This window comes from Rhincodon typus, chromosome 8 (assembly GCF_021869965.1).
Source record: "Rhincodon typus isolate 14 chromosome 8, sRhiTyp1.1, whole genome shotgun sequence".
NCBI lineage: Eukaryota > Metazoa > Chordata > Chondrichthyes > Orectolobiformes > Rhincodontidae > Rhincodon > Rhincodon typus.
In genome coordinates, this window is record NC_063339.1 from 67,062,311 (window position 1) to 67,086,829 (window position 24,519).

The following is a 24,519-nucleotide window of genomic DNA, read 5'->3' on the forward strand; positions in this document are numbered from 1 at the left end:
TCTTAGTGCCTGAGTCTAATGTATATTTCTTCGCATTTTCCATAATAGAAGATCAGTTGAAAGCATTATTGCCTATCAATAGCAGCGAGTCTGGATATTGCATGTCCAGTGATGGTGATATCCTGTTAGTCGGAGAGTCTTGGAAGCCCAATGCCTGCACAAGCTGTATTTGTGGCGACGGTGCCATTCAGTGTTTCTCTCAGACCTGTTCAGCTGCATTATGCAGGCTGCCAGTTCTTCGAAAAGGACAATGTTGCCCATATTGTCTGGGTGAGTAATCATTGTTTCTATACCATGAAAAGTTGCCTCTCAAATCAGAAAGATGAATTTTATGGATTATGTAGAACAGTTAAACCATGTGGATTGTCAGGCTACAGAGAACATTATTATCCACTTGCAAAAACTTGGTGCTGTTTATCCATATGGTGCAGTTTCCCTTCATTTTAATGCCTCCAAGTGAATACATCTCGGTGGATGCAGGCAGCATAATTGTTTGAAAATAATGTCTAAAAGCGGGATATATCTTTTAAAATCTCCAAAGAACATCTCTCAAAAAGTTGGTCGGTGATGAATTTTTTTCATGACATGAGCTAATAATCTCTCCTAATTTAGAATTTCACTGCTACGTTTTGCAATTTGCTCGAAAAATGTGATTTTGGCACATCACTGTTAATATGAGGAAACATTTAGAAACAGACAGATTTTAAATAAACCTTTAAATCATCAGATGTCACATATCAGAAATGCTTACCTTATTGAGGTGTATAAAATTAGGAGGGGCATAGATAGATAGGATGGATGTATTTAGTCTTATTCCTAGGTATGGGCAATTGAAAACTGGAGGGAACAGGTTTAAGGTGAGAGGGGATAGACTTAAGAAGGACCTGAGGGTCAATTTCTTCACGTAGAGAGTGGTGCGTGTATATGGAATGGGCCACCAGAGAAAATGGTTGAGACAGGTACAATTGCAATACTTAAAAAACATTTGCATAGGTACATGGATGGGAAGGGTTTACAGGGATATGTAGCAAATGCAAACAATTGGAACTAGCTGAGTGGGCACCACGGTCAGCGTGGAACAGTTTGGGTCGAAGGGCCTGTTTCCATGATGTATTACTCTATGACTCTAAAGGTTTCATTTAACTATCTTTTTGCCTTCACTTTCATCTTGTGAGACATGTTGAGAACAGAATGGGGCATTTTCAGTTTTCTGCATTTTGCAATACTGCATATGTGCAGAGAAATGTTTGGCCTAATTAAAAATAGGCATCACCTTTAATACATTTGATGAAGTTGCTGTCTTAATTACTAACTTCTCTCTATCCAGGAATACCTGCCTCTTAAACTTAACTATTTTGTTACATTACTGCTTTTTTTCAATAACATAGTCCACAGACCTGCTACTTGTAGGCAAATAATTTTGCCTGACTTCTAACTTGCAAAGTCAATTAAAAAATCAATGCCATAGTCTGTGTTTCATTGTGCATAATTAGAAGACTACAGGTGCGTCCTCCAAGCAATAGAATATTGCTTAAATATATCTATCAATTATCAGCTCTTTTCAGGTATGAGGTGTAGTAACATCAGACATTAAGGTAAAAGAGCAAAGATGTACAGTCTGTATAGTTCAGCCGTGAATTGGTGGTTGGATTAAAAAAGAACATATATCTGAAAATTTTTTTTTGCTCTCTGCAATTTAGCTTATAATAATGTTGACTTTGCTGATGGAACCCACTGTCTGCACCTGCAGGAATATGCTTTCATTTAGCGATATGATTGAAAGTGATTGATTTTGTTTCAATCAATTGAAGGAATTTAAAATACTTCCTCTCCCTGAGGCCTATGGTTTCCCTAGCCAAAGTGAGAGGAGACAAGAGTTTTGGTTTGGAATGGATTTGTACTAGTGTGTGAAAACTGTTAGTTCATTTAGTCCTCGGCACAGTTAAAATTTGCCAGTGAACGTAAAATCACCTCTGATCTGCCTCTTCATTTGGAGCACTGTGCCAACATGTGGGTGATAGATCATGACTACTGTTCAGGCCTCTCGGAAGAAATAGATTTAGCAGCTGGAACCCAGATGAATTCATTAAAATAAATTTATCTCATACTGCTACAACTTGCTGTAAAAAAAATCCACCTCTCAGTGAATTTAGGAGAGCATTGATTATTATTGACAAAATCCCACAAACAGATGTAAAACTAGCAGAGCCTCAGTGGTTTTGCTCTGTCTAGATGCAATGTTGTTTCATTGACTGTTGACTTTACCTTTCTGTCAAGATGTACTGACAGTTTCTTCACTGACAACAGAGACTGCTGCTGTTTTATTGGAAAACTCGACTGAACTAAAGGATAAAGAGCTATTCACGATGTCTGTTCAACCTGACCTGCCTTTTATCACAGGTAATTTTTTAAAAGTTGATCGTTTCTGTAATTGTTGCAGCAATGTCAAAATTGTTCACTTTTTAGACCAGCCCAATTCATCCTCGATAATGGTAATAACCCTGAAGTGAACAGCTAAACATTTTGCCTCTCAAACAAATCTCTAGTCATCTTGTCAAGTGATGATCAGCCTTGGCCAATTTGTTTGTTTGTTTATTCCCTTCTCTTTTAAAAATTTCGTCTGAATTTCCTGTTTCTTTTCTTTTTCCCTCTAATAGTCTGTGTAATTCCTGAATGCTGAATGTGAAAGGATAACAATGCACTTCATAAGATAGCAATTAAAAATTACACTGATATATTGTTATATAAGGTAATGGTTCTGAAGGGGTTAATGCTGAAGACTGCATTAAGTTCCACTCAGTTGGAGAGTGTCATAAGGACTTGGGTGGGGAAAGGCAAAACATCTTCGGATCTCAAGGAACACACATTTTCCTGAGTCTCCCTATCGTGTTCATAACAAGCTCTATCACATTAATGTAGATTGTTCTTGATTGCTTTCAAGCAGTAAATTACTGCTTGTTGCCATGTAGACCCAGTCAGAAGAGGAAGATGGTGCACCTATCTGTCTGACCACATGGTGGCAGTGGTTGGCATCACATGCTCATGCAACATGATTGCTGGACTATTCCCTCGTCTCCATTCTGTCTCCTTAAGTGACCTGATTGAAATTAGGAGTTGAGATATTCCAGAGCAAAATCCATCCTCATCAAAGATTCTTGAACTTTTAACTTTATTTCTTTTGTTTTTCTAATTTATACAAAGAAGAACTTCAATGTTAACTGTTATCTTTTTATTTTTCTACTTGTTCTATGAAGGTAATGCTTAACTTTTTTTAACTTTGTTTCTTTAACTACTTTGTACCTAAGTTTGTTTTGCACCTAGGTACCTTGGTACCATGTGTGGCGACATTATATACTTTTCATTTACTCTGTACTTGAGTACACATGACAATTAAATCTAAATCATTTATAGATTTTTATAGAATTCCTACAGTGTGGAAACAGGCCCTTCAGTCTCACAAGTCCACACCAAACCTCACTCAGAGTATCCCACCCAGACCCATTCCCCCATAACCCACACATCCCTGAACACTATGGGCAATTTAGCATGGCAAATCCACCTAGCCTGCACATCTTTGGACTGTGGGGGGAAAACCCACACAGACACGGGGAGAATGTGCAAACTCCACACATACAGTCGCCTGAGGGTGGAATCGAACCCGGGTCCCTGGAGCTGTAAGGCAGCAGTGCTAACCACTGAGCCACCATGCCGCTCCACTTTGAAGAGATTCTTCTAACTGGAGAAGACTCTTTAAACGAAGCAGAGCTGAGGAATTCCTGGTGTTAACTTGTGTTTAAATTCATATTTTGCTGCCTCATACACTCTTGATGTTGGCTGTATTTTTATACCATTGAAGAAGGGTAATAATGAGGTAGATCTTGAGATCAGCTCCTAGGTTACTTAACTTTGAACAAATCACAAGACGGCAGTGAGCAGCATAGAGCTCTTGGAGGGTTGTTGGCGAGAGGAGTTTATAGAAATAGGCAGAGGTAAGGACGTGAAAGTGTTTAAACAGGAAGATGGGCATTTTAATTTTGAGATGTCGATGAACAGGAAGTACAGGGGTGACCAGGGTATTGAATAAGGTAGAAGACAGGCAGTAGACATTCAGATGAGCTGAAATGTAGAGTACGGTTCGAATGGAGGCCTGTGGGGAGAGCTTTGGATTAATCAAGTCTGGAGGTAACAAAGAGACATTTCAGCAACAGATAGACTGAGACAATATCAGAGGCCGGTAATGTTACAGAGGGTGCGCTTGTACTGAAGAAAATATGTGATTTGATAACGTGTTCATTCTGCAAGAGTTTTAAATGCCAGATCCTCTTCAGGCTGACCCAGACTCAGTGGGTGGTTGCTGGGGTACAACAGCCATGCTCGGAAAAGATGGTTCCTGACAGCCATCCTGGTGACCTAACCATGGATATAGAGAGGCACTGCACCAGGGTCATTTACTACAATGTAGCTGCTTCGAACAGAACATCAACTTCTGAAATGGAGGAGGGAAGCAACATTGGCTTCTTTAGGAGATGAGAATGAAGGCCAGGACAATATGCCACTTTGCTTCGCTTTGACTCAATGAGTAAGTGAATCAAACAAGGGCAGTCCCACTATCCTGTATAATACCAGAGGAATGAGAACAAATTACAACCTCAGTGAGTGTGGGGATAAAAATACAACAGACGCAGCTGAATGAATGTCTTGAGTAATTTGTCAGTGAAAGTCATGGCCACAAGGGTATACCAGTGAGTAAAGGAAGGGAAAAAGGGTATTCATTGAGTGACACTACTTGATTTATTCCAGTACTCTTATTGATTTGTTAGTGTGTGTACTAAAGCATAAATTTAAATTTGTTGTTGCCAGCTGTTTGTTTAATTCATCTGTGCAAGTAGGACTAAAAATTGATTGATTTATAGGGTATTGGTTGCACGATGAATTTATTAATTTGCTACTTCATTATTTTGTTGATGTGGCTACACATCCATTAATTTGCCACTGACCGCTACTATTTAACTTAATTCTTTGTTAATTTGTTGGTGCCCATTACAGAATGAATGGATTGATTTTTGTGTGATCAATGCTTTATTAATTTGTCCAGGCATAGATGCCTGCTTGACTCTGCTGTATTGCTCATCAGTGACAAGTTTGTGTGTGTGAGCATATATATATTTATACAGTTTCTGTGTGTTGTAATTCCTTGTTCCATTTGCACAATGTCAAAAAGGCACTTTTTATTTAACTAGTTTAAGCGTTCCAGTTTATTCAATCAATTTTTATTCACCGTGTTATGGCAGAGCAACTTTTGTTCATTGCTTTCACATATATTATCATTGTTTTCACATATATTATCATGGTTTCCTTTGGGAACATGAAAATGCAACTCTTCAACTGTAAGCGTCTTAATTCACCACGGGCAATATCGCATGAAGCTGTTAACCTCAGAACTAATCAAAAATTATTAGGGTTTATGGGTGTTGCGCGTAAGGCCAGCACTTAAGGGCCATCTTTGTTGCTTCAGGAAAGGTGGTGGTGAGTTGATTTCATGAACTGCTGCAGTCTGTGTGGCCAGGATTCCCTCAATGCTCTAGTGTAGGGTGTTTCATCGTAACTGGGTCAAAACCGTGAAGAAACAATGATACTTGTCCACTTTTGGGGTGGCATGTGATCTCGCTCGCACTTGCTGCCCTTACCCTCTAGGTTGGCTTGCAGGCTTGGGAAGGAGTTGTTGATGTTGCTTTGGTGCATTGCCAGGAACAGTGCACCCTGCAACCAGGGGCTGAGGGACTAAATGTATATTTTGGAAAAGAGATACGGACAAAGCTAGACACAACATAAGGCGTGAAACAATGTGTGATTTTTTTTTTTTTTTTTTGTTTGCCTAGAGTTGGCTGGTTCAGTTCATCAAACATGATTTCTTTCTTTCTTGTGCATCTTCCTTCTTGCACCATTATAGAAGTTACTGACGTACCTCCCCAGCAAACTGAGATGGCTATAATCTACCAGTCAGCAGCATGGGTTCTGGCAGCCATATTGCTTGCAATCATCATCTTCTTAACCGCAACCCTTATAATGAACAGAAAGAAGCAGTGGTTTCAGATGCCTTGCTATCATACACCAGCTAAGGTAAGGTGAAAATATTCAAGCCCCAAATGACTGCAAAGTTGGTGAACTGAAAGGAAATCTGACCAAATTTACGTTTGTAATATTGAGCCGATGTCCATAATTGGCTTGAAGCCATCTAATTTGGTTTCTGCTTTTATGAATAATTAGTAATATCAAAAAGAAAACACGACAATAATACCAATATTTCTGAAGTGGTGCACTGGGAACTAGTTGTGATGTAAACAATTTTCTCACTGGCCATGCTTGCAGCTGATGTTTTGATCTTTTTAGATTTTCATCTTAACATTAAGATAAAGATAACTTCAAAAGACTGGTGTCAAAACATGTACTTCTAGTGTTTAGAAAAATCTGCTGAAGAACATTTGTTATTGAAACCTGCTGTGACAATAACATTCTTTTAATGACATGGATTTTCCTTCAGCTTTCCAAATGACTTGCTGTGTAAATGCACCATGTTGTGTTGAGATCAGTCGTATAGATCCTGAACTCAGCTTTCAGCAATGGATTGTATCCTGTTAGTGGATCAGTGTGCCAGTGTAAAGGTACTAAATTGGCTTCAGCATCTCTGATCTAGGGAAGGGGAAAATTAGCCAGACTCTAATCAGTATCCAATAATTCCTGGGAGAAAGTGCACGTGTGCAGTAGGATCCAAGTAGACCCTGATATTCCTGGAGGTCCTTGCAGCAGAATAGCCCACGCTAATCACTATTTAAACAGTAATGTTGATCACTAACATGGTGGCATTCCTTTAGAATCCCTACAGTGTGGAAGCAGGCCATTCGGCCCATCGAGTCCGCACCGACCCTCCGAAGAACCCTCTACCCTATCCCTGTAGCCCTGCATTTCCCATGGCTAACCCACCTAACCTACACATCACTGGACACTATGGACAATTAACATGACCAATCCACCTAATCTGCACATCTCTGGACTGTGTGAAAAAACCGCAGCACCCAGCAGAAACCCACACAGACATGGGGAGAACGTTAAAACTCCACTCAGACAGTCGCCTGAGGGTAGAATTGAACTCGGGTCCCTGGCGCCATGAGGCAACAGTACTAACCACTGAGCCACCATGCTGCCCCAATTAGACAAGGAGATAAATGGCAAGCATAAATGTATTCAAACAATGAGGGTTAAGACTGCAAGCAAACCTCTGATGTGACCATCCGAATGCAAAATAATTTTTCTGGATTTCTGGAAAAACAGGTGGTTCAATTTGGCAAAAAGAACTTGTTTAGAAGTGTTCAAATCATATTTGTGGCACTTAGTGATCTTTGATGCAACTTTGTTGGTTTTAAGTTCAGTTTTACGATAAATACTTTGCTAATCTTTATCTTTGTGCTCAAAAGAGGAAGACTTGTATTCTGACAAGTTCAAGGTATTCAAAGGTATTTTATAGGACCTAGGCGTAAGATAGGCCATTCAGTCCTTTCACACTAATAAAGTGGAACACATTTGCTTGCTGATCCTGCATGCCAGTTTTCAGTGACTTCTGAACATGGACGTGAACATTTGCAACCTTGGCAATTTCCACCCACACATGCTTCACATAACTGTCTTTTCAAGCAGGATAATCTGCAGAAGAGTCTTTCATTGAATGTGTGAATCTTCAGGAAAGGTGTAAATGAAACACCTGGTTTCATGTCTGGTTAATGCATGGTTTCAGTCATCTCGATGACATGTTCATTTCAGCTCAGACTGATTTTTATTTATTGAATGGCTTCATGAGTTGACTTGACTTGTTGTCAAATGATACCTGTGAACATGTGATCAAGGATCCAGGAGTAGCTCGGTTGGCCCCTCGTGCCTGCTCCACCAACCAAACTGTACTAAGAGTTCCAGTTGTCATTTGAAGTGTTACATGAAAGTTTATTGCAGATAATAGAAGGTCACAGCATAGAAGGTGTCATCAGTGAACCCCTGCAGCATCAGCTTTTTTTTTTGCAATAACGTAACAACATTGACTCTACCTGATCATCGTGAGCTGAATTAAGTACCCTGCTATAACTTGTTTAATAATTAATAGGAATTACAGTTGCTTTCTTCCAATCTAATGGGACCTTCCCTAAATCTCGGGAATTATAGAAAATTAAAACCAATGCATCAACTATCGCACTAGCCATTACTTTTAAGACTCTTGTATAAAGTTTATCGGGACCATGGCACTTGTCAGCCCACAGCTCCAACAATTTACTTAGTACCACTTCCCAGATAATTGTAATTTTCCTGAGTTCGTTCTTCCCTTCTAGTTCGTGACTTACAGGTGCTTATGTGATGTTTCTTGTATCCTTTGTAATGAAGAAAAAACAACTTTCAACTCATCTGACCTCTCTTTATTTTTCATTGTCTATTCTCCAGACTCCCCTCCTATTGGGCCTCACTTTTTTAAAATTTATTTCTTTAAACATTTAAGGAAACTCTTGACACCAGGTTTTTATATTTATGGATAGCTTTCTCCAATACACTAATTGTTTCCCCGGTCATTAAATTTTTTTTAATCATCTTTTGCTTTTATTATATTCTGTCCAATCTCTGACATGCCACCTGCCTTTGCAAAATTATATGCTTAAAGCATGGTTTTATGCAGCCATCTTAAGTCAACTATTTTTCTCTTTTCAAAATCATCTTAGTCTATGGTCCCAGTTATTAAAGTCAAATGATGGAAGTTGAAAATTTATAGTCCGTTTTTATCAGTATCATAACGGTCATGCAACTCATGGGAAGCAGTCCTATATCCCTTAAATCGCTTTTGATATTATTCTTAGTGCCCAAAATCATACACTGTGCTGCAACTTTGGCCAAAAAGAGGCTAGGCATCAGTTCAATATTACTTTGTTTCTATTACATGCAATAAAGTCACCAAAACCAAGCTACTATTGGGAAGAGTATATGGGTCCGAGAACTTTGCTGAAGTACAGTACTTCCTGAGTGACATTTCTCCTGTGGCCTTGTCTAAAGCTGTTCCTCGTGTGAAAGTATACAGGAAGTGTGTGAGCAGTCAGGTCTTTCATGCAGGGCAACTGGTTTCAGGTCATCCTTGAATGTTTTATATCCAATCAAATACTTACAAAGTAGTTATTGATGGAATGCAGGGCGTACACGATGGCTACAAAACATTAATGAGGTAACAGAATGAGTAATATATCTTATAGGTGTTCGTTGAGAGAGAAACTTTGTTCCAGGACACTGGGAGAACTACCCAGGTCCTCTTCCAAAAGTATCATGTGTATGTCTACAGGAGAGGCAAGATGAAGCTTCAAGTTAATTTCACATCCCAAAAGTCTTCCCAAAAGTTGTAAACACTGCTGTGTGATGTCAACCTGTTTTGTGTTCAAGACTCTAAGTAGGAACCTGTTCCCTTTTGCAATCTGTGGCATTTTTGCTGCGTACCGGAGAAACAGCCTTGGTGTCATTTTGAGTATCATTTCATTTGATGTTCTCGAAAGCAACTGCACATAAAGCAGAGGTGCATGCAGCATTTCCTCGGTGTTCAGCAGCTGAGTGCAAAAAAGCAAGCTTCAACAATTATTCCAATAACAATCTGAGTGTCACAGTTATGGTGAGATAGAAGTTTGATTTTGTCATTCAGCTGAAGACTAAATTGCCCAATACATTTCCACAGACATTTCTCTCCCAAACCAGGGAAGGCTGGGCAGCTTCATGCCCAGAAATGGGATTCATAGCTACATTGTTTGGACACTGATGCGCTTGCAAGTTTTCATGCATAGAATAGTCTAGAGAATAAATATTATAGGCAGTATGCTGAAATCTGCACAACCAAATAAGCTGTGTGTTGTCCAAATCAAGAGTAGCAGGGCTTTTGGACAAAGAACAAATACCTTGCCTAGCACAATTGGTTTTGCACCGCCTAAATTTAAAAAACAGACAAAATTATGCTTCATATACCTACAAACCTCACAACACTATTGTTCATATTGTAACTGTGCTTAAAGATAGACCACAATTGTTTCACGACTTCACTTTTTAAAAGCAAAACTATCTGAGGTATTAAATTTTTAGCCCCTGTACTGTTAGTTGTCCCGAGCTGAATCGTTTCATACTAGCAAAAGAATGCTTTCATAAAGCTGACTTTTAACCTCTGTTTTTATCACAGACACAGTTTTTGAAAAATCCAGTTGACAGACAAACTGTGGTCTACATGGACTCTGTGAAAGGGAACAAAATGCACAATGCTAACAACTGCTGCAGAATGGATCTAATGACAGAAACAGATTCCCAGAGCAATGAGAAATACAGTGTGCGTGCTGAAAAACAAAGCAACAGCCAGCAAAACAAACTGCTTGGATACAAACATGAAAAAAAAGTTGGCTTATGAACTGATGGAGTCTTGGCAGTAATTCAAAGATTGTGCTCTGTTCAAGAGCCTTGCTTCTTCTGGTTTCCATTATATTATAAGTTAATGATTCCAGCTTGTTATTTGTGTATGATTCAGGTACTTGCAAAATAACAATTACTTTTGAAAACCATATGTCTTTATTGACTTTCCTGTTCATTTAAAATGCCCAAAAGAGTTAAGAGAAACTTGCCAAAAGGAAAAAAAAAACACTGACAAAGACAGCAAACAAATACCAAATTCTTCAGTCACTCTGTATCCTGGGGTAGAATCTGGGAAAAGGTTTGTTGCGACAACATGAGGGAATGTCTTATGGTCATTTATTGTATCCATTTTATTCCAGGAGAGTTTAATCTAGTAATGCCTTCATTTATATTGCCCCCAATGTTATCAAAATAGCATTTTCAAACTCAGGAAGATATTTTGTTTGAATTTTTTTTGTAAATGTTGGAGGTGATAATGGAATATATACATTAATATCCTAAGCTGAATGACTAATAAGGAAAGTAGTAGTAATTTTCCTTGCAAAGGAGACACCTATAAACATTCTTTCCTTGTGAAACCTTTTCAGCTCTAAATTAGCAAAACAAATGACTCAGGACTCAAAATCAATTGGGAACAGAGTGGGTCAATTTATTCATCCTTCTGGATTTACATAGGTTAAAGATGTTATCTTCAGTAAGTTTTTTGAAAAGAATTTTTCGTCGTCTGAAGGCCATAAGATAGTGAAAGTATCAAGTTAGTTGTACATGATGATGAAAGAGGAAGAGGAATGGTAGCAGAATAATCTGGTTTTGCTGTACAGCATTATTACTGCAGGAAGATATAATTAACTGTAGTATTATTAATATTGCTGTTAAGATTTGCTGTGGCAGTAATTTAAATGTTGTGTCAAATCCTACACCTGTACTCTGTATATTTCATTGTATTGAATGTACCCACAACTTTTGTTTGTGGGCAGTTTGTCATTCCAGTTTTTAAAAAAAAAAACAGAATTGAACTAAGTTACTGCAGCTGAGTGTGACGAAAACAGAGCTCAGTATAAATGCCAAATGCAGGAAAAGCCAACGTGAAAATATTTTATTATCAACTTTAAGTGAAATATGTTGTCTAATTCCTGAGGTAGAATGAGACCCTGCTTGCACAGCAGTTAGGATACAAGACCCATAAAGTGAGGAACAGTGCTAAAATATTTTCAAGGCACAGTGATTAGGATGAGTGGGTGGGAAGGAGGTAGGAAAGAATTAAATGTAAGTGAATGATAAAGAGGATATACCTCCCTAAGCAGTTCTAGCTACACCTGGCTTAAAATTCGGGCTTAACCCAGTTACAGTGTGCTAGATGGCCAAAACTGAGAATTAGAAGTCTGTCAAAATATTAATATTATTTTGAGGTGTCAAGCAAGGGTGAATTGTCGTGACTACTTTAGTAGTTTAAAATGAACAGGAATGCAGGGATTATGTTGGTAAGCTATGGCACTTTGTAGTCAATGTTACTAATAACATTAAGGATTTTAAGAGTAGCCCTATTGATACCAGGCTGTGAGCATATGAATTCTTTTAAGTTGTAAGAAGTTTCAAGTATTTTTGTAGATACTTAGTTTGCGGATAATTGAGCAAAAGGGAGGAGAGTTTCTTAATTTATTTTTTCAAATAGCTTAATTTATTAATCTAAGTAGAATCTGTATAGAAGAATAGCAGAGGGCTTAAGGATTCTGTTTACTTCTATTTGTTACTGTGATGAGCAGTCCAATAAATTGAGATGATGTGGCAGAGCTCTTGGGTCATGCAGTTTTGCTGGCTGTTATGCTGAGATAAAATGCTGTTGCCTTCTTTATATACCCTTCAACCAAAACCTATAAATCCCTTTGCTGTACTTTTTATCTTAGTTGTTAATGGATTTTTGTTTGTTTAACTCTTTGCAATTGAAACATAGAGATCTAAATTGCTTATTTATTTACATCAACATGTAGTAGCCCTTGTAAATACACATGGCTAGCAGCCAGGATGTAACAAGTAAAAAGGCTTTTACTCATTTAAATAAATTTTGTTCTGAAAGTCTTCTGAATCTGCAGTAACATGTTTTCCAGACGACTTATGAGACACCACTTGCAATGAAACCTTTCTGCCACCTCTTATTGACAATTTTAGAACATACTTCATCCTTGCCTCTGGCGCAGAATATTTTACAATGAGAAAAGTATATTTCGTTGTCAATTGCCTTGTTCGGCAAGATAAAAATGTGCTGCTTCATTACCAATACAGAGAAACAAAACCTGAAGAGTTATCAAGTGCTTGATACACATTTCCTAATATGCAAAATTTAGGAAAATTAGTGCTACCATGTAATTTTAAATGTAATCTGGCATATTTTGAAGTACGTTTCAATGTGAAGCGTGTAACAAATTTTGATTCTCTTCAATCAATAATGGATTGTTAAAATAAACAGTCAATGTCCTTATACTCAAATTGTCAGCTTAGAAGTTCAGTTCTTTTCCAGAACGTTCTAGTTCCCTGGCTTTTTCGAATGGTATTTTCCTGCTGTGTTATTCTCTGCATAAAAGGTAGTGAAGACAAAGTTAATGTTGTAGAATTGAGCTCTCATGGTTTCAGCACTGTAGGAGAGGAAAAATCTGCACATGATCTCTCCTGATAACTTGTGACATGACCGATGCCAATCATAATACTGTCGAGCAGGACACAATTTGTTTCTTTCAGGGCTGCTCTTGAGAGCAATTTTTTCATGTGATGAAAACTCTGAGGCTTATGTCAACAGACGGAATGCAACAGCAAGCACTTTTCTGAATGCTCCAGACATATTTGTTCAAATATTTAGAAGGCCTTGACAACTTCCTTTTGACAGTTGCTCTTCACAAGTATCCTTGCTGCTTCTGACAGGTTCTCTTTTAATGTTTGAGACGTGCTCTTGACACTTACGACAGGCTCTAAACAAAGGAAGGTGTGTCAAACATCTGAGCAACAGCTGAAGCCAATTGTCTCCTGCTGCTACATGAGAGTAAACAAATGAGTGGTATTTTCCACTAACAGAATGCTGCCATAAAGCCAAAACAGCAGTTTGCCTTTCATACCAATGAGCAATGAGGTGTATGTATTTCAGTACCAGCCAGACATGTGGGCCACATATTCCAGTGATGCATAGACCATATCAAATAACTGACCATCCTCAAAGTGACCAACTTCCATGCTAACATTTCTCTTCCAATGAAGCTAGAGGAACACTTTACAGCTTCTAGGTCTCAATAGTAAAATCTCTAACTTCAGAAATTGACCACATGATTGTCTGTTCTCCATTTCCCTTACATTCTCTTCCATAGCATTGACTGGTTTATGACTTGCTTGTTTTGCTCTCAGTAGATAGGACCCATTCTTTCCCTTTCATGTCTTTAATTTATAATCATTTTACATCTCTTTTATCTCTTTCTTCACCATAACAACCCCTTGTCTTTTGCACCAGGCCTCTGCGCCATCTGTTCACTTTACCCCCTCCTCAGCCTCAATTTTGCAAGACTGATAATTGGTCAGGTTAGATTTGTCCTGTTTTGTGTCCAGGACATATCTGGGCAATTTTCCATATTGTTGGGTAGATGTCAAAATTGTAGCTGTACTGGAACAGCTTGGCTGGGAATGAAGGTAGTTCTGGAGCATCAGTTCTTCAGAACTATTGCCAGAATATTGTCAGAGTCCATAGTCTTTGCAGTATCCAGTGCCTTCAACCATCTCTTGATATCATGGGAGATTTATTGATTTGGTTGGAAACTGGCATTTGTGATTCTGGAGAACCTCAGGAGGAGGTCGAGACGGATCATCACTTGGCACGTCTGGCTGAAGATTGTTGTAAATGCTTCAGCCTTGTCTTTTGCGCTGCCCAGATAGAAAGTGAATGTTCTAACCATGCTAGAGCTCCATTTTGATGTATACAAGACAAATCAGATGAGTATGTGACATTTGCTGCAAGTCTTATTGTTTTTTTTCCTTCTTGGCGGTGACTTGATCTCACCACTATTAAGGATGGGAATATTTCTGGAGCTAACTCCTCCACCTTCCATTATTTAATTGTCCACCACCATGCACGAATGGATGTGGCAGGACTGCAGAACTTAGTTCTGATCCATTTGTTGTGGGGATCATCTGGTACTCTCTAATGTTGCTTCCGTTGTTTGGCATGCAAGTAGTCCTGTATTGTAGTTTCACCAGATTGATGCCTTATTTTTAGGTATGCCTGGTACTGCTCCCAGGTTGCCTTTCTTCAGTCTCCTTTGAAACAGAGTGATTCACCCCTGGGAGAGATTCTTGGTCAACCAAGAGATGGAAACAACATTGGAGCCATCTCCATTAATACCCACAGGCAAGCAGAAGTACATTGTCACTCCCTGAGTGAACTGTACCCACAAATAAATATTACAGCCTCTTTCCTCAAACTCACGTTGAAGCTAAAGAACTTTGAAACCTTATCTTCAGCACTGCTGAATTTGGAAACAAATTGATATTGCCTGTGTTTTGTACTGTTGCATTGTATATTCACACATTTCCCTGTCACAGGGTAACACATAGGTGTTCTTTGTGTTTGGCAACATTGGTAGTATTACCGGACCCAGACAGTCATCTCCAAGGTAATTATTTGATTGTTTATGGTTGGTCACCACAGTCTCACACCATTGGGTTACTGTTACTCTGTTCCCAAGCCTGCATCCTTACTTTCCAACAGTCAGTGCATAACAGATTATGAGGTGCCAGCTAGGAGATGACCAAATGAACTTATCTTTTAAAACGGGATCAATTTAGCCAGGCTTTGCTGAATTAATGAGTGAGTTAATAATGATATGTGAGGAGACATACAACACACATTAGGAATAAGAGGTGAGTGTAAAAGGTTAACAGAAAAATAAGGTTATATGATGGATCTCTGAATTGTTCATAAAGAGCAGATAGTTGAATGCTGCAGCCATTGCAATGGAGGTCATCGGTAGTATTGACATATCAGTAGGTGACCAATCTGTCTCATGATCCTTAATTTAGGAGATATTGAGATTTTGTAGTTCTGATTCCTTTTGACCATAATTGTATTCCAGTTTTCAGGATGAGAGAGAGACCTCTTGTTTTTGCATCCTTTTGCCTGTCTGCAAACTAGCTAATTTCTAGACCTCAGCATGAGATACATCTTTACCTGCAACACGGGTAACTAGGGTTAGTTCTTCAACTGTGACCTTCACAGCATGCTAACACTTGAACTCAGACAAGTATAACTGAGAACATTCAGTGTCACTAACACCCTCTCAGTAGAGGTGAAATAGTCTTTTTAACCACTGTCCTAAGTATTCTTTAGAAGGAAAAAGTATAAAATATGTCTACGTTAGAAAGATGATCTGCAGGGGGTGTTGCTTGCTTTTGAGCAGGTAGATGTCAGCTCCTCATTATCTTTATAGTCACAAGAGATCACAGTCCAGTCTATTTTCACTTATCTCTCCCACTCTTTGATGGACTGCTGTTCAAAGTTCCCTTCACATCCTTAGTTATGACATTCCATGGGACTTTCTCTCCAGTCACTTAATTTGCACCCATAGCCATTTCTGGCTGTATCAGCCCTTTAAGAGTACAGTTCAGAAACACATGTTAAAAATATCCACTGTACTTAGAGGTCATGACACAGGCAACAGAAGACCTTATATAAGAACATAAGAACTATGTGCAGGAGTAGGCCATCTGGCCCCTCGAGCCTGCCCTGCCATTTAATAAGATCATGGCTGATCTTTTTGAGACTCAGCTCCACTTACCTGCCCACTGACCATAACCCTTAATTCCTTTACTGTTCAAAAATTTATCTAGCATTGCCTTAAAAACATTCAGTGAGGGAGCTTCAACCGCTTCACTGGGCAGGGAATTCCACAGATTCACAACCCTTTGGGTGAAGAAGTTCCTCCTGACCTTGGTTCTACATCTGCTTCCCTTTATTTTGAGGCTATGCCCCCGTTCCCAATTTCACCTGCTAGCGGAAACAACCTCCCTGCCTCCACCTTATCTATTCCCTTCATAATCTTTATATGTTTCTATAAGATCTCCCCTCATTCTTCTGAATTCCAATGAGTATAATCGAAGTCTACTCAGTTTCTCCTCATAATCCAACCCTCTCAACTCTGGAATCAACCGAGTGAATCTCCTCTGCACCCCCTCCAGTGCTAGTATATCTCTTCTCAAGTAAGGAGACCAAAACTGCACACAGTACTCCAGGTGTGGCCTCACCAGGACCCTATACAGCTGCAGCATAGCCTCCCTGTTTTTAAACTCCATCCCTCGAGCAATGGCAGACAAAATTCCATTTGCCTTTTTAATCACCTGCTGCACCTGCAATCCTACTTTTAGCGATTCATGCACAAGGACACCCAAGTCTCTCTGCACAGCAGCGTGCTGCAATTTTTTACCATTTAAAACATAGTCCATTTTGCTGTTATTCCTACCAAAATGGATGACCTCACACTTCTCAACATTGTACTCCATCTGCCAGACCTTTGCCCACTCACTTAGACTATCTATATCCCTCTGCAGACTTTCAGTGTCTTCTGCATACTTTGCTCTACCACTCACCTTAGTGTCAACTGCAAATTTTGACACACCACACTTAGTCCCCAACTCCAAATCATCTATGTAAATTGTAAACAATTGCGGTCCCAACACTGATCCCTGAGGCACACCACTAGCCACTGACCGCCAACCAGAAAAACACCCATTTACCCCTACTCTTTGCTTTCTACTGGTCAACCAATCCTCTATCCATGCCAATACATTACCTGTAATACCATGCAACTTTATCTTATGTAGCAGCCTTTGGTGTGGCACCTTGTCAAATGCCTTCTGGAAATCCAGATACACCACATCCACAGGTTCCCCATTGTCCGCCATCCAAGTAATGTCCTCAAAGAATTCCACCCAATTAGTTAAACATGACCTACCCTTCATGAACCCATGCTGTGTGTTCCCAATGGGACAATTTATATCCAGATGTCTTGCTATTTCTTCCTTAATGATAGATTCAAGCATTTTCCCCACTTCCAAAGTTAAGCTAACTGGCCTATAGTTACCTGCTTTTTGTCTACTTCCTTTTTTAAACAGTGGTGTCACATTGGCTGTTTTCCAATCTGCGGGAACCACCCCAGAGTCCAGTGAATTTTGGTCAATAATTACTAGTGCATTTGCTATTTCCCCCATCACCTCTTTTAGTACCCTGGGATGCATTTCATCAGGGCCAGGAGACTTGTCTACCTTTAGCCCCATTAGCTTGCCCAGCACTGCCTCCTTAGTGATAATGATAGTTTCTAGGTCCTCACCCGCTATACCCTTCTTGCTATTAGTTTTCGGCATGTTATTTATGTCTTCCACTGTGAAGACTGACACGAAATAACTGTTTAATGTCTCAGCTATTTCCTCATTCCCAGTTATTAAATTGGCCTTCTCATCCTCTAAAGGACCAATGTTTACCTTTGCCACTCTTTTACGAGTTACATATTTATAGAAACTTTTGCTGCCTGTTTTTATATTCTGAACTAGTTTACTCTCATAATCTATCTTACTTTTCCTTATAACTTTTTTTGTGGCTTTCTGTTGGCCTTTAAAGATTTCCCAGTCTACTAGTTTCCCACTACTCTTTGCTTTTTCGTATGTGTTTTTTTTCAATCTGATACTTTCCTTTATTTCCTCAGACATCCATGGCTGGCTGTCTTTTTTCCTACAGTTCTTCCTTATCACTGGAAGATACTTCTGCTGAGCACTGTGAAAAATTGTTTTGAAAGTCCTCCACTGTTCCTCAATTGACCCACCATAAAGTTTTTGCTCCCATTCTACATTAGCTGACTCCTCCCTCATTCCTTCATAGTCTCCTTTGTTTAAGCACAGGACATAGGTACTGGATTTAACCTTCTCATGCTCCATCTGTATTTTAAATTCGACCATACTGTGATCTTCCGAGAGGATCCCTAACTGTGAGATCATTAATTATTACTGTCTCATTACACAGGACTAGGCCTAGGATAGCTTGCTCCCTCGTAGGTTCCATTACATATTGTTCAAGGAAATTATTGCGGATGCATTCTATGAACCCCTTCTCAAGGCTGCCATGACCCACCTGGTTTGACCAATCGATATGTAGATTAAATCCCCCATGATAATTGCTGTACCATTTTTTACATGCATTAGCTGTTTCTATGTTTATTGCCTGCCCCACCACGATGTCATTATTTGGTGGCCTATAGATCACACCTATCAGTGACTTCTTCTCCCTGCTATTCCTAATTTCCACCCAAATGGATTCAACGTTTTGTTCAGTAGAACCGATATCATCTCTCACTACCGCCCTGAATATCATTCTTAAAAATCAGAGCGACACCACCTCCCTTACCTTCCTGTCTGTCCTTCCGAACAGTTTGATACCCCTGGATATTTAACTCCCAGTAATGACCATCCTGTAACCATGTCTCTGTAATGGACACTAAATCATATCCATTTGCCATGATTTGCACCGTCAACTCATCCACCTTGTTTCGAATGCTCCGAGCATTCAGATAAAGTGCCCTTATGCCAGTTTTTGCACCTTCTTTTTGGGTCCTATTACCTCCATTTCTAACAGCTCTTGAGTTCTCCTTCCCTTTAACTTTTTTCCTAATTTTCAATGGAGTTGAAGCTTCCTTGTCACCTGCTAACCTGCTGCTTTGCCTTACATTAATTGTTATTCTCCCTCTACGCTCACTTCTTTCTTCCTTCCCCCCTACTTACTAGTTTAAAGTCCTATTAACCATCCTGTTTACACTTTTCGCCAGAACACTGGACCCGGCCCTGTTCAGGTAGAGTCCATCCCAGCAGTATAGATCCCTCCTGTCCCAGAACTGATGCCAGTGTCCCATGAAAAGGAAACCCTCGTTCCCACACCACTCTTTTAGCCATGTCTTTACTTCCCTGATCCTCGCCTCCCTATGCCAATCTGCACATGGCTCGGGCAGCAATCCAGAGATTATGACCCTTGAAGACCTGTTTTTTAATTTTGTTCCTAGCTTTTCATAATCCCGAAACAGGTCTTTTTTCCCTTGTCCTGCCTATGTTGTTGGTACCTACGTGGACCACAACAACTGGATCCTCCCCCTCCCTCTCTAGTATCGTCTCAAGCCGGTCAGAGATGTCTCGCACCCTGGCACCGGGCAGGCAACACACCATGTGGGATTCTCTATCCTGCTCGCAAAGGATACTGTCTTATCCCCCTGATGATAGATTCCCCTACAACTACAATCTGTTTTTTTGCTCCCCCCTCTTGAATGGCCTCCTGGATCACGGGGCCATGGTCAGTTGACTCATCCTTCCTGCAGCCCAGTTCCTCATCCACGCAGGGACCAAGTGCCTCATACCTGTGGGACAATGTCAAGGGCTGCGGCTCCTGTGTTCCTGTCTGCAGGGTCCCTCTTAGTACTTAGTTGTACTCACTGGTCTCAGGTCTGCCGCTGGCTAGTCCGGTCTCGCCATGATTGACAAAATCTCCCACAGCCAGTGCAAGTGACTGTGCAGTTGCTGCTGGGGGTAATTGGACCTATTGTTCTCTTTTTCTCGATGATGCTGTTAATTTGCTCATTTGCAAAGGTCTGTACAGGACTCTCAATGGGGTGTCACCGACCATCAAAATCTATGGCCTGCATTTCCCACTAATGACTATCGATGTGACGCACAGAAAGGAATGTCTTCAGAAAGTCCTGAAACACACAAATGGGCTCCATCTGATCTGTTTAAAAGTAGACAGCTCTCCAAACAGCACAACCCACCCAACACAGTGTCCTTGCAGGAAGATGGACTTAATGTTAGTGATATCGGCTGTTGTCAGTGTTTCAATATTTGTGATATGGTCTTGCCAGCAGCTTGAGGATTCTATCGAGGCGGTACTAGTGGAAGCTCTCTAAATAGGCTATACATTAGTGATACAGGAATCACAACTCACCCCCAAATGGAATGGTGGTTTAGACTATACATCTGTACACTTTGAGAGTTTCACAGCCCAGACTTCTTAACATTATTTCAAGCGTATTTCTCCCTGGACATGAGCTGCTTTAGTAGAAACAACTTAGTGACACTCCAGAGTCCATGATATACATGGCCAAATGTGTTAATGTTTGCATGTTATACTGGACAGCTAAAATCACCGAGAGAAGTTTGATCTGCTCTGTGGTAGATGGTATGTTATTTGAAAGCTAAGGACTTTGAGGTTCTATAGTTCCCTGCCAGGACAAGCAACAGGAGGGGGGAGAAAAAACTCCACAGTAAGAGGCACTTAATGACCCACTGCTTTGACATGTTAGCCTTCATTCCACAATTTTTTTTAGATTTTGTTTGTTTCCATGTGGAACACCGCATTTCTTTACAATGATTTTGATCTGTTATCTATCTTCCCTGTACTATGAGTTTTTTTTTGTTATTGACCATGAAATTGAATGATCACATTTTTTTAGAATACAGAAGAGCCTTACTTGTTCATAAAGTTGGTTGGGTCAATTGAAAGCAAACTGTTCCATTGCCTGTTTGGATTGAAGGACAGTGCTCCCTCACAATACTGTTAAACAAATGGACATATTCCCTTGAGATAACAAGGTGTAGAGCTGGATGAACACAGCAGGCCAAGCAGCATCAGAGGAGCAGGAAGGCTGACATTTCAGGCCTAGACCCTTCTTCAGACAAAAAAAAATTCCCTTAATGGCTGAGAGGATAAAGGAAAAGGGTGTTTTGCAGTTTGCTTTGCTCCTACAGGAAAACACTGAGGGGAGAATAGATACTTTCCATTGCAACACGATTAAGGTTTAGTATCACTAGACAAGTCAAACAAAACAATCCCTTCCAAATCTTCAGTGGCGTGAAGCAGGATGAGTGGTGTCTTCTCGTCTCTACTGCACAGATTTTGCTTTTGCTGTCTGTTCCTTTAAACACCTGCAGAATTTTACACTACACCACTCAAGAAGCTTGACACCATCCAGGACAAAGCAGCCCACTTGATTGACACTTCATTGACAAGCACCCACACCCTCCACCACCAATGCTCAGTAGCAGCAGTGTGTACTATCTACAAGATGCACTGCAGAAATTCACCAAAGTTCCTTAAACAGCACCTTCCAAACCCATGACCACTTCCACCCAGAAGGACAAGAACAACAGACATATAGGAACAACACCACCTTCAAGTTCCCCTCCAAGCCACTCACCATCCTCACTTGCAAATATATCGCCGTTCCTTCACTGTCGCTGAGTCAAAATCCTGGAATTCCCTCCCAAATGGCATTGTGGGTAAACTCACAGCAGGTGGACTGTACCAGTCAGCCACCACCTTCTCAAGGGCAACTAGGGATGGGCAAGAAATGCTGGCCAGTCAGCGATGCCCACATCCCACAAATGAATAGAAAAAAAAAGACTACAACCACACAGTATTTATTTCTCGCACAGTAGTGGGAAATTAGCAGGGAATGTGGAAACCACTCCTGATTCACTCTGCGTTAAGAAATTGAGCAGGAGAATGGCAAGAAATGTCATCAGTGGCCGTTCCATGTGGGTAGACAGCATTCTCACTATGTATCAGACAGGTTGAATAAAATCCAACTCAGTTCTATTTGCAGTGCTGCTTTCAACTACACAATAGGATGTATTTTTATGCATTAACTGTCTTTAAAACAAGAGCCAAAAAAATGACCAAAGGAATTAACACTTTCTTTTGGTATAGGCTGTGCTGCATTAAGACACAATTGTACATCACATTTTTCACCTCACATAAATTAAGTTCATATCCTTTAAATGTCTGCATAATGTTTTGGTTTCTGAAACTTAATGAAAAATTCATCGAAAATATTACTGCAGACAACCAGCAGCTCTTTACCCACCCTATCTAAAAGCATTGCCACTTGGTACTTTAGAATAATTTGGCAGGGCATCAAACATGTTCTCGTACAAGATGCTGGGAACATGTTTAGCCAAGAGAGTTTACACGCGTGGGCCTCAAATTGTCCAGATTGGACATGGCTGGCAAATACTACCCTTCTAAGAGGCCTTTCGAAAGATACATACAGTACAACACGCCTCTGGCAAAATAGGCCTTGAATACCAAATCAACCCATCTATAATGTTCCACAATGGCCATGCAATGTTGGTGAATTGCAAAACAGTTGCTCTTTTTCATTTTATTACAGTCAAACTGCCACAACCACCTGGTAGTTGGGAACCTTTCACAAATGGTTTCACACTGCCACCTAAAGGCTGAAACGGAAACAATGCAAAATTGCTGAGCGCTGAAGCACAACCCATACACAGATTGAAGAATATTTATTTAGCACAGTGGATATAAAGTCCGGTAGGTGCGGTGCACATTAAACATTTCCGCCAATCAGTTAATCTGTATATTCTGAAACTATTAATGCATTCTATAAAATATAAAATATATAAAATTCTGATGGGACTGGACAGGCTAACTGTGGGAAGAATGTTCCTGATGTTGAGGAAGTCCAGAACTAGGGGCCACAGTGTAAGGATAAGGGGTAAGCCATTCAGGACTGAGTTGAGGAGGAATTTCTTCACTCAGAGGGTTGCGAACATGTGGAATTCTCTCCCACAGGAAGCTGTTGGGGCCAGTTCATTAGATATATTCAAGAGGGAGCTGGACGCGGTCATTGCTGCTCAAGGGATCAAGGAGAGAAAGTGGGAGTGGGATACTGAAATTGCATGATCAGCCATGATCATATTGAATACTGGTGCAGGCTCAAAGGTCTGAGTGTCTTACACTTGCATCTATTTTCTATCTTTTTATGTTTTGTGTATTAATGTATTCTGAATGTGTATTAATATATTGTGAAACTATTAACTAGATCCATATTAACTTGATCCAGTTGGATAACACTTTTAGTTTGAGGGGCCATGTTTTTCAAACATGATGGTCTTGTGTCCACCTTTTCCTATAAAGACATAGGAAACACAATTACTGGAGCCAACTCCATTGCTCAAAGTGGGATAGGTCATGACTGTCACCCGTCAGTTTGCCCTGCCCTGGATGCACCTCAAGTCCAGAGGTTGTAGACTTATACTGCCTTCCTGAGTGTTGGGGAGCAAGAATTTCCCCATTGCATCCTGTTGCTCCAGTGGGAGTAAAATGTGCCTGCAGTGAAACCATTAAATATTGTAAATTGTGTGTTTTTCTTTATTTGAGAATTTTCACCATCAATTGATGGATCTATTTCTTTTGGCCTCAACTCAGGGTGTGGGTGGGACACAGATAACAGGCACCTGTACTCATACCCTCAAACCTGAGAAAAATGGGCAAGCTAGAAATTCCAGACTTATGAAATCTGACTAGAAGGAAAATGCAGGAAGTTTGCTGAACCATCTTGAGTTTACAACAAACCTTGCAGTCTCTCTGACTTAATACACAAGTTGACATTAACCTCAGATTGAGGAGAACATCAGCTGCTGTAATGCGGCACACAGTTTGACCATTGTGGTCTAAATCTCTGTTCCATTCAATGGTAAATAACTACTATGATTGTATATGGACTGGGAAATCATGCGATGCAATTATCATCTTCTAGTCACCCTCCATGTGAGTTCTGTCATGCAGTTACACCTGAAATCAACCACTGAAAGTGTCAACACAGCTACACCTCTCCTGTAACAGTAAGTCTGCACCAACATGGGATCACTTACACACCTGGCCTCCTTCTCCTGGTCTGTTTATTATGTTCTTTTGACATGCACAGAAACAAAGTATATACAGCCAATTATCCTGACTGTCCTTCGCCATGCACCTAAACAAAAATCACAACATAAACAGTACCTATTTTTCATTGTTGCTCATTTCAATATTGTGCATGGTCTGAATGTCATAATTAAAGTTAGATGCATGAACTGGGAATCTGCTCCTGCCTTCAAGTCAGGCATCAGCTTGAAGGGACAGCTACATTACAGGCTGGTTGCTGAGCCTTTCACAAAGAGTGCATTTAGCGGTATTGATTTCCCATGGCCTCTCTTTTT

General features: G+C 40.1%; 1 protein-coding gene across 1 annotated transcript in view; it reads left to right on the plus strand.

Annotated features, from left to right (window-relative positions):
* The window catches only part of LOC109930456 (cysteine-rich motor neuron 1 protein-like), a 295,898-nt gene extending 283,361 nt beyond the window's left edge, over positions 1 to 12,537 (plus strand). Inside the window, exons 12-15 of the mRNA XM_048600447.1 lie at positions 49 to 270; positions 2,308 to 2,400; positions 5,951 to 6,120; positions 10,238 to 12,537. Of these exons, the coding sequence (XP_048456404.1) occupies positions 49 to 270; positions 2,308 to 2,400; positions 5,951 to 6,120; positions 10,238 to 10,459 (707 nt within the window). The 3' untranslated portion in view covers positions 10,460 to 12,537. The remainder of the gene's footprint in view (positions 1 to 48; positions 271 to 2,307; positions 2,401 to 5,950; positions 6,121 to 10,237) is intronic.
* The last annotated feature ends 11,982 nt before the right edge of the window (positions 12,538 to 24,519 follow it).